At 57.0% G+C, this 14,226-nt stretch overlaps 1 protein-coding gene across 1 annotated transcript in view; it reads left to right on the top strand.

Moving 5' to 3' along the window:
• The window catches only part of PHF2 (PHD finger protein 2), a 56,380-nt gene that overhangs the window by 22,233 nt on the left and 19,921 nt on the right, over nucleotides 1-14,226 (top strand). Inside the window, exons 5-15 of the mRNA XM_011999447.1 lie at nucleotides 778-964; nucleotides 1,991-2,153; nucleotides 3,457-3,544; nucleotides 4,018-4,124; nucleotides 5,680-5,771; nucleotides 7,003-7,092; nucleotides 7,678-8,046; nucleotides 10,398-10,517; nucleotides 11,007-11,125; nucleotides 13,114-13,292; nucleotides 13,418-13,488. Of these exons, the coding sequence (XP_011854837.1) occupies nucleotides 778-964; nucleotides 1,991-2,153; nucleotides 3,457-3,544; nucleotides 4,018-4,124; nucleotides 5,680-5,771; nucleotides 7,003-7,092; nucleotides 7,678-8,046; nucleotides 10,398-10,517; nucleotides 11,007-11,125; nucleotides 13,114-13,292; nucleotides 13,418-13,488 (1,585 nt within the window). The remainder of the gene's footprint in view (nucleotides 1-777; nucleotides 965-1,990; nucleotides 2,154-3,456; nucleotides 3,545-4,017; nucleotides 4,125-5,679; nucleotides 5,772-7,002; nucleotides 7,093-7,677; nucleotides 8,047-10,397; nucleotides 10,518-11,006; nucleotides 11,126-13,113; nucleotides 13,293-13,417; nucleotides 13,489-14,226) is intronic.

Here is a 14,226-nt window from a genome sequence, read left to right as displayed (position 1 = left end):
GCCTCAGCCTCCGAAGTAGCTGGGATTACAGGCACACCAACATGCCCAGCTAGTTTTTGTATTTTTAGTAGAGACAGTATCGTGTCTCGCCATGTTAGCCAGGCTGGTCTCGAACACCTGACTTCGTGGTCCGCCCACCTCTGCCTCCCAGAGTACTCAGATTACAGACGTGAGCCACCGTGCCCGGCCTAATTTGACGTTTTTGATGAAACGTAACGCATTTTATCCAGGACAGTGACATTTCACTGAATCGAAGACTGCCTCTGCATCTCCCTATCTTCCCTGGATATGAGTTGGCTGGATTGGACAGTGACCTGACATGGCCAGGGTTCGTGGGCGCCCTGTCGTCAGCTCTGGAGAGCAGTGGCTGTTATCCAGGTGACGCCAGAGGCACCTGGGCTGAGTGTGAGAAATGATGTCTACGCTCCAGCCCAGTGCACCACAGCCACGTGCATGTGGCCAGTCTGGAAAGACTTGCTTTCCAGTTCCCAGGAAAGGAGGTTCCCTCTTAGGGGTGGATGGTTTTGGGGCCTTCTCATCATCTTCTGAGGGTGGAGGCCAGCCTCAGACCCAGTCTCCTGCCAGGGCCACAGCCAGTGCCTGGGCTTGTTCCACCCCCTGTGATCCTGTTTGCTCCTCTGTGGAATGGGAGCTGTGACACATGACCTGCAGGTGGTGAGAGAGTGTGGGACATGCCTCACAGAGCCTGTTTCCCTCTCCAGGGGACATCAGAAAGGGAGTCCCAGGTTCCCTCACCACCTTCTCTCCCACCCCCAGAATGTCCAGCTTCGTGGAGCCTCCTGACATTGTGAAGAAACTGTCCTGGGTAGAAAACTACTGGCCAGATGATGCATTGCTGGCCAAGCCCAAAGTGACCAAGTACTGCCTGATCTGCGTGAAGGACAGCTACACCGACTTCCACATCGACTCGGGGGGCGCCTCCGCCTGGTACCACGTGCTCAAGGTGAGCCACGCCCCTCGGGGCACCTCAGCCTTGCTATGACCATGACCGATCTGCAAGATCGTCTGCAGTCCCCACAAGCCCTGACTGTGGCCAGGATGCCACTCCCCAGAGGGCCCTGGACCGTCCATCCCTGGGACAGGAGGCCTCTGGAGATGTCTCTGGGTGGAGGGGCAGGGGTGCATGTGGGAGCAGAGAATCGCATGAGCGTCTCCTTGTTCTAATGGGATTCAGGCTCGTTAACAACTGGGTGAGGCCGCTGGGTGGCCGTGCACTTAGAGGAGAAAGGGGGTGTTGCAGAGACATCCTGGAAGAGGGGTCAGCCATAGCCAGGGCCCCGCACAGGAGCCAGTGGGCAGGATGGGGGCATCTGAGGGGGCAGGGAAGGCTAGGCTGAGAGAGGGAAGCCAGAAGAAAAATGAGACATAAATAGCAACAGGAACAAAGGAAACCCTAAGTTATGGGCTCCCCCAGTTGCTAACTGACCTTCTGCAGACCAGCTGGAGCTGGACCTGGGGCTGGGCGGGTGCATGTGCTCGTCCCACCTCTGGGAGGCCTTGAGCAAGTCACTGGGGCATCCTCGGAACCTGCCTTGGTCCCATTGCAGTAGGACGGGGTCTCGCTGCTCCCGGGGCAGAACCCCTCCTGGGGCCTGCCGTAAGACTGCCTGGGACACAGTGGCATCATTTGACCCAGCCTGGGATCCAAGTGGCTCTCAAGAGTGGAGCTACCTGGAATTTTGATACCCAGTTACAGCTTTATTTGCAGCCTGGGTACCCACACCATTTGTAGTGCCTCAAAACAATGCAATGTGGGATTATGGGCTTTAGCTCTTGACTGTGCTGGGGGCCCAGATACCCAGAACCTTCCTAACACCCACACTTCTGAATTGCAAAGCACCTGTGCCCTCAGTATTGCAGGCAGGAGTCGTGGACCTGGGCAGGGTACTTTTCACTTTAGGACCTGTCGCTTGCACCCCTACCCCCGCATCCTGGCATGGGCGGCTCTGCCAACAGGCTCTCTTGGCAGGGGGAGAAGACCTTCTATCTCATCAGGCCGGCCTCGGCCAACATCTCCCTGTATGAGCGCTGGCGGTCTGCCTCTAACCACAGCGAGATGTTCTTTGCCGACCAGGTCCACAAATGCTACAAGTGCATCGTCAAGCAGGGCCAGACCCTCTTCATCCCGTCAGGTGAGTGCGGGCAGCTTTGGGGACCGTGTCCTAGGGATTGCTGGGCCTCATCAAGCTTAGTGCCCTGTCCCTTGGGCCGTGTCCCCACCACGGGGTCTCTGAGCGTCCCTGGTGTGCCTGCTCCCTTGTCCGGAACTTACCGCCACCCCAGCCCAGTCCCTGCAGAGGGCCCAGCCACGGGGCTTGTTTTGTCTGGTCAGCATGAGCACTCCTCACCACCGAGGCCACCTTGGAGCTGCACAGCCAGTCAGCCGCCTTCACATCCTGGCTGGGCTCACTGTGACCGAGCCCACAACTGGAGACCCAGCTCAGAGAGCCTCGTGCGGGGACAGCAGCCACGCCATCAGAGTCAGTGAGGGAGGAGCGCACTAGCTGCTAATTAAGGCAATAGTAGGGGACATTTTGAGCCTGTGCTGAGGGAGAAAGCCCATCATGAGCCACTGTGTGCCCCTAGATGACGTTAGAACAAATCCCAGACATCTTGCTGTTTCACTTAAATATTCCACTATTTCTGAAGGACTTCCTTTCCTTCTAGAGTAACATAGCTGCAGTACTGTTCTCACACCTCGAAAAATGAATAATTAACAGCAATTCCGTAGTATCATCAAATAGCCAATTAGTGTTCAGATTTTTAAATCGTTTTATAGATTTTTTTTCATTTAAAATAAGTATCAAACTGAAGCCCTCATATTTTAATGATTTATAAGCCTCGGAATCTTCTGTAATCTCTGGGTCCCTCCTCCCTCCGTTGGCTTTCTCACAGTCACAGCTATTTAGGAAAGAGTTGTGGATTTCCCAGGGTCTGGCCCAGGCTGTGTCTCTGAGGATAACCTGGGGACCAGTCCCAGCTCTGGGGGCGATGCAGCTGCCCTGGCCTTGTCTCCTGACCATGAGTGTGGTGGGGAGGCCGGGTAGCTGGACAGAGGCTGGAGCTTCCTCCCTGTGTCTGAGTACTGCCCCTTCAAGTGGCCCGAGTGAGTCCCCTCAGCTCTGGGCCTTGGTTTCTCTGTCTGTGCGGGGCTGGACTGACCAGTCTGTGCCGCCTCAGACACAGCCTCTCCCCCGACCCCCTTCCATGGAGGCTGGGGTTGGACCAGGGCCAGAGAGCTTCTCCCAGGGAGGCCCCAGGCTGCTGGTGAAGCTGCAGAGGTAGACAGGGCACCAAGGTATAGGCAGGCAGGAGCTGGATCCTGGGCTGGGGAAGGCCTGTGCTGGTCTCCACCGCTCCCTGATCTGGAGCCATGAGAAGCCCATCATTCATGGTAGCAAGGTGGGGCACCAGCCACTCCCCTCTCTCTCCCAGGCTGGATCTATGCCACGCTCACCCCTGTGGACTGCCTGGCCTTCGCGGGACATTTCCTCCACAGCCTGAGCGTGGAGATGCAGATGAGGTAGTGCCTGCCGCGCCGTCTGCCCTCAGGCTCCGCAGGGCAGTGTCCTCCCTCTTGCTGGGTCGGTGCTGGACGCCTTGGGCTGAGTCCTGCCACAGCCCGCCTGTGGGTGGCCTGGACGTGACCATCAGCCTCTGTGGGCCTCTTCGTGATGTGGAGGGAAGGAGGAGGTGGGCTCTGGGGCCGTGCAGGCCGGCTCCCCGAGGGACCTGGCTGCTGGACGGTTGTAGTTGCCCTTGGTGGGGTTGGGGTTGGGGTTGCTTAAAAGGCTGCTGCCTTCTCTTCTTGGGCACTGACAGAGCTCTCATGGGCCCCAAGGCCTGCAGCCACCAGGGCAGTTGTCCCCTGGTCCTCTGCAGCTATGCAAGGCCCAGTGGGGAGGCCTGAGCAGGTGTGTCTTGGGCCTGGATTGACACCCAGTGTCACCTGCTTGATGGTCAGTGCACTGAGAATGGCTCTTTGGTGGCTTCCAGAGCATATGAAGTGGAAAGGAGGTTGAAACTGGGCAGCCTGACTCAGTTTCCCAACTTTGAAACTGCCTGCTGGTACATGGGGAAGCACCTGCTGGAGGCATTCAGAGGTACTGGTCACTCCGGGGTGGGTGTCCAAGCCTGGGGCTCTTGGCTGTGGGGACAGCCAGACCTGGGTCAGGGCTGGCTGACTGGGTGTGAGTGCTGCCTTCCTGTGGCCTGAGCAAGGCCCTTTGGGACTCAGCCCCCTGGGGCTCAGTTTCCCCATCTGTATAATGCAGGACTGGATTGAACGGCCTGGGCCTCTCTTTCCGATTGGACTGTCCCTTGTTTTAGAACGAACACTGGGCTGTGGGTTGAGAGGGGCGAGTGTGCGTGGCCTTGGTGCAGGTATCAGTCACACCTGCTCCACCCTCCACATTGGGAAGCTGGAGCCCTCGCTCTGTCACTAGCTGAGGAGTGGGTGTGAGTGGGCTCTGGGTCCCCTTAGGGTCCCTCGGGGCCATGACAGCTGGACCATGAGGCAGTCTTGTGGCTCGGTCCTGGCCCTCTGTGGATGCACTGTGGCATCCCTGGGCTGCCCCTTTCTGTCCCAGGTCCTGCCTGGCCATACCGTCAGAGATGAGAGCAGGTGGCTCCTGGCAGCCGCCACCCTGTTCAGGCCTCCAGACTGTGCAGCAGCATGAGGGAGCCTACAGGAGAGTTTGCATTTATGTGTGACTTCCTTTCTCAGTGTGCCCTTCACCAAAAGTTGCTCTTAGCTTTTCTTTTTTGGTTCTGATAGCAGCCAAGAGTTCTTTTATGCAGAACCCTTTGCACTCTGGCCCTAGTTTGAGAAGGTAAAATGGTCCTTAGTTGTGGCTGGCCAGGTTTCAGTAAGATTTTCCCATTGCACCCTAAACGTGGAGCCCTGAACTTGACTCTGGCAGAGGGAAGTGCCCAGGATGGGAGTTTAGCCCTGCCCTCAGGGGACTCGTGCCAGGGAGGCAGGGATCAGGGCAGCATCCGGGAAGCCACCCCACAGGGCCAGCCTGACTACTGGCCAGCTAGGCCACTGTGGCCATATCCTCTCTGCCTGGGCCTCCCTCTCTGAGTGGACGACAGTACAGTTGGCCCCCAGGACTGAGAGGACCCAGGGAGCTGCCATGGTCCTGGTGAGTCAGAGCCCTGGAGCCCTGGAGCCCTCTCCAGTGGGAAGAGGGAGGGAGGCCCACGGCAGGAGCACACCTCCCAGCTGAACTGTGGTTGGTCCCTCCACTGTGCTAAGGGGCGTCATGAGATGGGAAGAGGTGCTTGGGGATGCCTTGTGTGGGCCCTGGAGACAGCCGGTGGCCCGGGTCCTGGCATGTGTAGCCCCTTGCTCAGGCAGGGCTGGGGTATTGGGCAGAGTGAGGAGAGCCAGGCAGCCTGTGTTAGGGGCCTGGAGGGTGAGACAGTGGGAGGATGGTGGGAGGGCCAGTCTTTCCTCAAGCAGGGGAGGCCACCAGGAGGATGGGCACCCCCAGGTTCCAAGAGGAACTGTTGGCAGTTGAGCTGGTGGCCGTGGGTGGAGGGAGACCTCTGGAAGGCTGGACCTGGCATCCTCCGGTCTGGCTGTATGGCTGGGCACGAAGGCACCTGTGGGCAACGGACATCCACCCATCTCACCCAGTGTCTCCTTCCCAGGCTCTCACAAATCTGGGAAGCAGCTGCCCCCTCATCTAGTCCAAGGAGCTAAAATTCTCAATGGTGCTTTCCGATCGTGGACGAAGAAGCAGGTAGGAATCATGTCACAAATGCCTAGGGCAGGAGAGCAGTGATAGGTGGGAGGACCTCCCTGGAGACCAAGCAACGATGTCCAGGACTTGTCCTGCTCCACTGAGATCCAGCCTGGGAAGGATGGTGGTGCTCCTCTGCCTGGCTTGGCCCAGGGTGTGCCTTTGCCCCAGACACCCCTGCTGTCCACTGATTGGGCCACCTGAGGGCTGGGGGAGGACAGATGTAGATGCCGAGCCCCCTCCCTCAGGGGCTCACAGCTTGGTCACAAGTTGGTGGGAGGAGGGTGAGCAGGTGCCAGTGCCTCCTGGGAGGAAGGTGGGTCTGCGGGTGGAGGACAGATGGCTCATGGTGGGATGACACTGAGCACAGAAAGGCCTGGAACCTGGTGGGGGCAGGGAAGGACTGGGGGAGTGGCTGGCTCCAGGACAGGGAGTGCTGGGGACACCCTGTCAGCTCCTCCTGGCTGGCCCTGGCATTAGCTCAGAAGCTAAGCTGCCTGATAGCGGGTGCAGCGCCCCAGCCACCTTGCTCTGTGACCCGGGCAGCCCCTCCGTGTGACTCTTCCCGATGTGCGCGCCCCCACAGAAGCCACTTCCTGTGTTCCTTAGCATCTTCCCTTGGTTTTGGCTACAGAAGGGAGGGGAAGGCCTGACTCAGCCTTGGGCACCCTCTGGGACAGTGTTTCCTGCTGGGACTCTCATTGTACAGAGGCACTGTGGCCGCTCCTGAGAGGAGGACCCTCTCCCAGGCCAGAGAAGGCCAGTGGAGATTTACAGAGAAGGCTGTAGGGAATACTGTGTGCAGCCTGCCTCTCTCCTGGATGGGCCACGCAGGAGAGGCAGCCAGTGCACTCCCAGGGCCATCCTGCAGCCGCCACCTCCCTCAGGTCTCAAGGCCCAGGGCAGTCCAGGGCGGCCCTCCCAGCTCATCTCAGCCAGGTGACCAGGTGGAGTGGCCTCTGACCAGGAAGAAGGGGTGGGACCCATGTCCACTCCATGGCCGGCTGGTGGTGGCCTCAGGCAAGCTTGTCCTCTCGGTATTCGGTTTGTCCCCCTATTGATGGGGACTCACAGCAGAGACCTCTTGCCAGGGCAGAGTTTGGCTGGGAAGCCCCTCGCCTCATGCTGATCAGAGTGGCTCGACAGTCAGGCGACAGCCTGCAAGAATGCAGGGGTAGGTCAGGGCCACGGGACGTGTCTGATGCTGACCCTGGGCCCGGTTGTCCTGCAGGCTTTGGCAGAGCATGAGGACGAGCTCCCGGAACACTTCAAACCTTCACAGCTCATCAAAGACCTGGCCAAAGAGATCCGGCTCAGTGAGGTGGGGCCATGTCCAGGTGCTGGGCTGAATCCCCGGGGATGGGGCAGGGCCGGCCTGTCTTTCTGTGGGCCCAGGGGCCAACCTGACAGACAGCTGCCAGCTCCAGGAAGGCCAGTGCCCCAGACAGTCCTCCCTGCACTTTCCTGGGCGAGCTTGCCTTTGTGAGGGCTTAGGGTCCCAGGTCTCTGGCTGGGTCTGTGTTCTGGTGTGAGTGTGTAGGGACTGAGAGATGGCACCAGCCTCTCTGAATCTCCCATGGGGAGGGCACTCTGTGGGAGGAGCCCCTGACTTAGCCCCTCAAGTCCCAGCTTGTGTGATCCTGGATGAGCCCTCAGCTGCTGTGCTGGGGTAGAACAGAAGAGCCTTGGGGAGAGCAAGTGACTGATGGCATGTGACGGGTGTGTCACACAACAGCGTGGGTTGGGTGTGAGTGTGTCACATGATGGTGTGGGGTAGCTGAGGCTTTCTGGACTGACAGCTCCCTACCAGCCTGGCAGTGAGGGTCTCCAGCGTCCTGATATGTGGACCCTCCTGGGCCACAGTTTGGCAGAAGCAGCACGTGACCCTTTCCTTTCTGTCTCCCAGAATGCCTCCAAAGCCATCCGACCGGAAGTGAATACTGTCGCTTCATCAGATGAGGTGTGTGACGGGGACCGGGAGAAGGAGGAGCCTCCGTCTCCCATTGAGGCCACCCCGCCTCAATCCCTCCTGGAGAAAGTGTCCAAAAAAAAGACTCCCAAAACTGTGAAGATGCCCAAGCCGTCCAAAATCCCCAAGCCCCCAAAGCCCCCTAAGCCCCCAAGGCCCCCCAAAACGCTGAAGCTCAAAGATGGAGGCAAGAAGAAAGGGAAGAAGTCCCGGGAGTCAGCCTCACCCACCATCCCCAACCTGGACCTGCTCGAAGCCCACACCAAGGAGGCACTGACCAAGATGGAGCCGCCCAAGAAGGGCAAGGTAGGCCCCCCTCACCCTGACTCCCCACCTCAGCACCAGGGGTGCTGCAGCATCTCTTGGGGGAATGGCCCATGGAGATAGCTAGGGCCCATTGTCCTTGTTCCCCGGGGGCACCTGGGAAGATGTGGGGGTCTGGGCTCTTGCTGTGGGCTCAGTTTGCCCAGAAGATGCACTTCCCTGCCTGGTTCTGACGCAGTCCTGCTGCATCCAGGTCCAGACCCCTCCCCGAGTGGACAGGCTGTGCCAGCAAGGCACAGAGCAGTGGGCCTGGAGAGGGGCCCTCATTGAGGAAGGCAACACAATGTGTGTGTGCTGTGGCAGAGGTGGCACCCAAGAGGGCCACCTGGTGGAGGAGGCATGGTGGTTTTCCAGGAAGGGATGTCTAGTTTAGGTTTCCTAGCCAGATGAGTAGTTGCCATGGGACAAAGAAGCCCTGGGTCCTCCCTGGGGCCAAAGCATTGAGGTTAAAACCTGAAGGTAGATGAGGTGTCTGTGCAGAAACAACAGGGAGAATGCCATTGGAGGGGAGGGGGTTTAGGGGTGAGGACAGGACCAGGGTTGCCCTGATAGTCTAGCCCCTGTGGACAGTGAGAGAGATGGGCCCAGCCCTGAAGACCTACTCTGACTAGAAGATCTTAGGTCTGGGCTTCAGGGACCATAAACCCCTGAGATCAAGCACCACTGAGTGTGAGCTTCTGCCAGGAGGAGGTTGTTATCCACTTCCTGGGGGCCAGGACACTTCAGGGCCAGTATCACAGGAGTGTAGTGGGACACTTTTGTGTTCTCTTTAACAGGGCAAGCATGAATGAATGCATGAGCAGATGAGTGGATGGCTAAATGGCTGGATGGATGAATGGATGAATGAATGAATAGATGTACGAATGGATGGATGAATGGATGAACAGATGGATGAATGAATGAATGAATCGATGAATGACTGGATAGATGGATGGATGGTTGAATGGTTTAACGAATGGATGAATAGGTGAATGTATAGATGGCAACATGAATGAATTGATGGATGGGTAGATCGATGGATGAATAAATGAATGGATGGATGGGTGAATGGGTAGATGAATGGATGGATGGAAGAACAAATAAATGAATGGGTGGGTACATGAATGGATGATGAATGAATGGGTAGATGAACGAATGGATGAATGAATGGATGGATGGATGGATTAATGAAGGGATGGATGGATGAGTGGGTAGATGGATGAGTGCATAAGATGGATGGGTAGATGGGTAGATGAATGGATCCTTGGGTGGATAGATGAAAGAATAGACGGATGGTTGGGGGGGTGGGTGGATGGATGGGTTGATGAATAAATGGATGGATGGATGGATGAACAATAGATGGATGGAATGGATGGGTAGATGGATGGATGAATAAATAGATGGATAGACGAATGAAAAAATGGATGGATGGATAAATGAATGGATAGATGAATGGATGGAAAGGTGGATGAACAAACAAATAGATGGGTGGATAAATGAATGGATGGATGGGTGGATGATGAATGAATCAACAAATGGTGAGTGGATGAATGGTTGGGTGGATGGATGGGTGGATAAATGGATGGATGAACAAATGGGTGGGTGGATGAATAAATTGGTGGATGGATGGATGGATGGATGGATGGATAGAGGAATGGATGGATGGATAGATGGATGGATGAATGAATGGGTGAGCAAATACATGTATGGATAGATGAACAAATGGGTGGATGGATAGGTGGGTGAATGGACCGATGGATGGATAAATGAATGGATGGGTAGATGGATGAATGGGTGGATGATTGAGTAAGTGGATGGGTGGATGAATGAATGAATGAACAAATGGATGGATGGATAAATAAATGGATGAGTGGATGGGTAGATGGATAAATAAATGTATGAGTGGATGAATGAATGGGTGGGTAGATGAATGGGATGAACGAATGGATGGATGGAGGGATGAATGAACAAATGCATGGTGCATGGATGGATGAATGAATGAACGAATGGGTGAGTGGATGGATGGGTAGATGAATGAATGGGATGAATGAATGGATGAACGGGTGGGCAGATGAATGAACAGATGGATGGAAGAGTAGCTGGATGAACAAATGCATGGTGAATGGGTGGGTGGATGAATGAATGAATGAATAAATGGATGGATGGATGGGTGGATGAATGGATGCATGGATGGGTAGATGGATAGGTGGGGTGAATGGATGCATGGATGGGTAGATGGATGGAGACTTGAACTGCAAGCACATGGACCAGAAAGAGACAGGGAATCTGTGACTCAAGGGAGCCCCACCGGCCCTCTGTGTCTGCCTCTGGGTCACAGCAGCCCTTTTTTCTAGGCCACAAAGAGTGTCCTGAGTGTGCCCAACAAAGACGTGGTTCACATGCAGAATGATGTGGAGAGGCTGGAAATTCGAGAGCAAACCAAGAGCAAGTCAGAGGCCAAGTGGAAATACAAGGTGAGACATGCACGTGTGCATGCGTGCGTGTGCGTGTGTCAGCTCGGTGAATGTGAGCAGAGATGAATCTGTGAGGCCCTATGTGTGTGAAGGAATGTGCAGACGTGTCTGCTTGTCCTGAGTAGGTAGTACCATGGGGTGTGTTTATGTGGGTCTGAGGTGCGTGTGACCACCCATGGACTGCCTTCCTCTGAGTTCGTTGGGATGCAAGAGGTTGAATGTGTCACCCTGTATGTTAACAGTGTTTCCCTTCACTGTCCACACTCTGGTTTTCATTCCCACTCCCTGGGGGCCAGGCAGCATCGAGGCACTGAGTCCATGGGGTGCAGGCCCCTGAGCACCCCACAGCGGCCTGGGTGGCCACCAGAGCTATGGGTGACTTTCCTTAGGCGTGTTCCCAGCAGCTGCCTCTTCCCACTGACACTAGTCGGGGTCCTGACCCCCCACTTCTGTGTGGGGCTCAGAGACGGCCCTCGTCTTGCTTTTCAGAACAGCAAACCCGACTCCTTACTGAAGATGGAAGAGGAGCAGAAGCTAGAGAAGTCACCTCTAGCTGGGAACAAAGACAACAAGTTCTCTTTTTCCTTCTCCAACAAGAAACTCCTCAGGTATGTGAGTGCCTGGATGGGAGGGGTGAGCTCACACGTGCCCCGCATCACACACACTGCTTTGTACCACACACACACCATGCATGCAGTCTGCATCTCACACACACACACCACACACTGCATCACACACAACCACACACGCTGCACATCACGTACCCCATACACACACAGCCTTTGCCTGACACACCTCCGGGGACCCCTCTCCCTCTGAGCTGCTGACCTCACTGACTGCAGCCCCTGTTCCTGGCACGTCTTCTTCAGACCTAGACACCAGCAGAGCCACGTCCCTGCCTCCCACCACGCTCCACCTGCAGGGTGGGTGTGAGGAAGCAGACATGCCTGGGTGGGGCTGGGCAGCCTGCAGTGAGGGATGGGCCCCCGAGTCAGGGAGGGAGGCTGTGGGACTCCATGCATGTTAGATGTGTGGCTCTCGTGAGCTGGTGCTGAGGATGTGCGTGGGAAACAGGGTCCTGGCTCTCAGAGCCAGTGGGGAGGGCCTGGTGTGAACCCAACGTGGGACCCTGGGTGCTGAGAGCGTGACCCATCTGGGAGTCAGGAGGGCCTCCTGGAGATGGCCCTGAGCAGAGATCAGGGGGTGTGTTTGGGTGGTGTGGTCATGCTGGATGAGCCTCGGGGTGAGGTGAGGGTGCTGAGGGCTGTGAGCGCGGTGGCAACCTCGAGAGCCTCACGGTTCCAGTGGCAACGCTTGGGCCTGTGTGTGTTCCCAGTGCGTGGGGCATGTCACCTGCTGAGGCCCCACGCCTGGCTGGAGTCAGACAGGTTCCGGCAGGAGGGGCGGCCACTTTTCTGCAGCAGCCACAGATTGACTTGGCCGGGTTGTAGTTTCCTCATTGAAGAGATGGGAGGAGAACGCCTCTTTCTGGGTGGTGGAGAAAGGGAGCAGTGCCCAGGCGGAGTCTTGTGAGGGCCAGGGAGCTCAGGGCAACAGGTGAGGCCATTCAGCCAAGGGGCAGGTCTGCAGGGTCCTGTGGCTGCCCAGCTTCGTTGCCCTGGGCATGTCGCTTGCTTCATCTGAAGTTAAAGGTTCAGGGGAAGCTGTTAGATGGCATTCACTCTGTGATGGTGCTGGGGAGTTGAGGGTGGAGATGAGAAAGAGCGGTGTGACTCTAGCCCGTGGACACTTGTGTGTTCTGTGGCCCAGCCCGTGAGGCAGCGGGCGCCACCCCTTCACTTAGGGCACTGGAAGCAGCCTCGCCCGGCGCTCTGTCCAGGTGTCTGCACTTCCATCTGCTCGGGATTGGCGCTGTGTCTGTTTGAAGTTCCGGACTTTTCTGCCTCAGCCTATTGTCCCTGCTGCCATAGAGAGAGAAACCTGTCCTCAGACCCCTGGGAGGGCCAAGGCCGGAGCTGCTTGCAGGCCAAGCTCTGAAGTAGTCCTCCTTCGCCCCGGCAGGGAGACAAATTACACACTCTTTCTTAGACCGTTACATCTATCCTGTATCCCTGGCGCGGAGTTTATTTTTCCAACATAGCTATGGAGAAAAAACCAGGAAAGTTGGATCCTATTCTGGTTAAAGACTGATTCAGCATGTGCCAGGATTCCCAGGCAGGCCGGAGGCAGGGCTTAAGCTTGTCCAGTGGCCCTGGGACAGTTGGGGGTCACTGTCTTGAGCATCTAAACTGCCTGGGGAAGGGCTCTCTCTGCCTGAATGTGGTGCGGGGGGAGGCACAGCATTGTGTAGGAGGCCATGGGGGTGGGGTGTCCTTTCCTGTGGGCAGGTAGCTTCCCACCGTGGGGACTGAGGGTCCAGCCTGGCCTCCTGTCTGCAGAGGCTTGGGCCCTCCGCCCTCCTCCCATCTCAACTCACCTGAGGCTTCTTCGAATGGAAATTCAAATGGTGGCAACACCACCTGCCTCCGGGAGGCCGTCCTGCCATGGCTCTGGCAGGGGACCCCTTGGGAGGTCCCGCCGGTCCACTGGCCTTGGGGCTGTGTGGATGCTGCTGACCCGCTCGCTTCTGCTCTAGCTCCAAGGCTCTCAGGCCCCCGACGAGCCCTGGTGTGTTCGGGGCCTTGCAGAACTTCAGGGAGGACAAGCCCAAACCCGTGCGGGATGAGTATGAGTACGTGTCGGACGACGGCGAGCTCAAGATCGACGAGTTTCCCATCAGGAGGAAGAAAAACACCCCGAAAAGGGACTTGTCCTGTGAGTTGGGAGGGGCTGTTGGGGGAGGGGTGTGTGAGAGGCCTGTCCCTCCCCTGAGAGGTCTTCCCGGCGTGGCTGGCTCCCTGCAAGCCTGCCCGCTGGACTCCCATCTGCTGTGCTTTCAGTCCTGTTGGATAAGAAGGCTGTGCTGCCCACGCCCGTCACGAAGCCAAAGCTGGACTCAGCAGTGTACAAGGTGAGCTGCCTTCCGGGCCCGCCTTGGTCTCAGGGGCCATCTCTGGACAGTCCCCAAGGCCATAGTTTGAGTAACTCCAGGGTGGTCTCTGAGGGTGTTTCTGCATGAGATGGCGAACGGGCCCCTTACCCTCACCCCACCCTTTCATGAGTGTTCTAAGGTCACGTCTAACTCTAAGACACAGTGGTCATCTCTGCCTGGGCTTGCGAGGGGTGTGTCCCCACTGGGCCCCCTGCCGGGGGAGGTTATCAGGATCTAGTGTATTAACTGCTTTCCTCCAGCCTGAGGTCCCTCTGGGGCTGCAGGCCCTGCCCCCGCCTCTTCTTCCAACCACGGCGGCATCTCTTTACATGTGTTACACACTGGGGCTCTCTCGTGTAAGGGTTCCTTTGAACCAGAGTTCCTCTGTGAATATAGTGCACAGTGTGAAGACAGTTTGGTCCTTTGTGGTTCTGAGAGAGCTCTGGCACCCGCGTCTGACCTGTGTGTCTGTGTGTCGGCCATCCAGCCCTGTCAGCTCCACGGGCCTCTGTCTGACCCCAGCAGTGTTCATTAGAAGGGCAGTGGCTCTTTAAAAACGTTAAAAAACTGGCCGGGCGCGGTGGCTCACACCTGTAATCCCAGCACTTTGGGAGGCCGAGGCAGGCAGATCACGAGGTCAGGAGATCGAGACCATCCTGGCTAACACAGTGAAACCCCATCTCTACTAAAAATACAAAAAATTAGCCGGGCGTGGTG

The sequence above is a fragment of the Mandrillus leucophaeus genome, unplaced genomic scaffold (genome assembly GCF_000951045.1).
Source record: "Mandrillus leucophaeus isolate KB7577 unplaced genomic scaffold, Mleu.le_1.0 Scaffold593, whole genome shotgun sequence".
NCBI classification, from domain to species: Eukaryota; Metazoa; Chordata; class Mammalia; order Primates; family Cercopithecidae; genus Mandrillus; species Mandrillus leucophaeus.
This window is presented reverse-complemented; position numbering and strand designations above follow the sequence as displayed.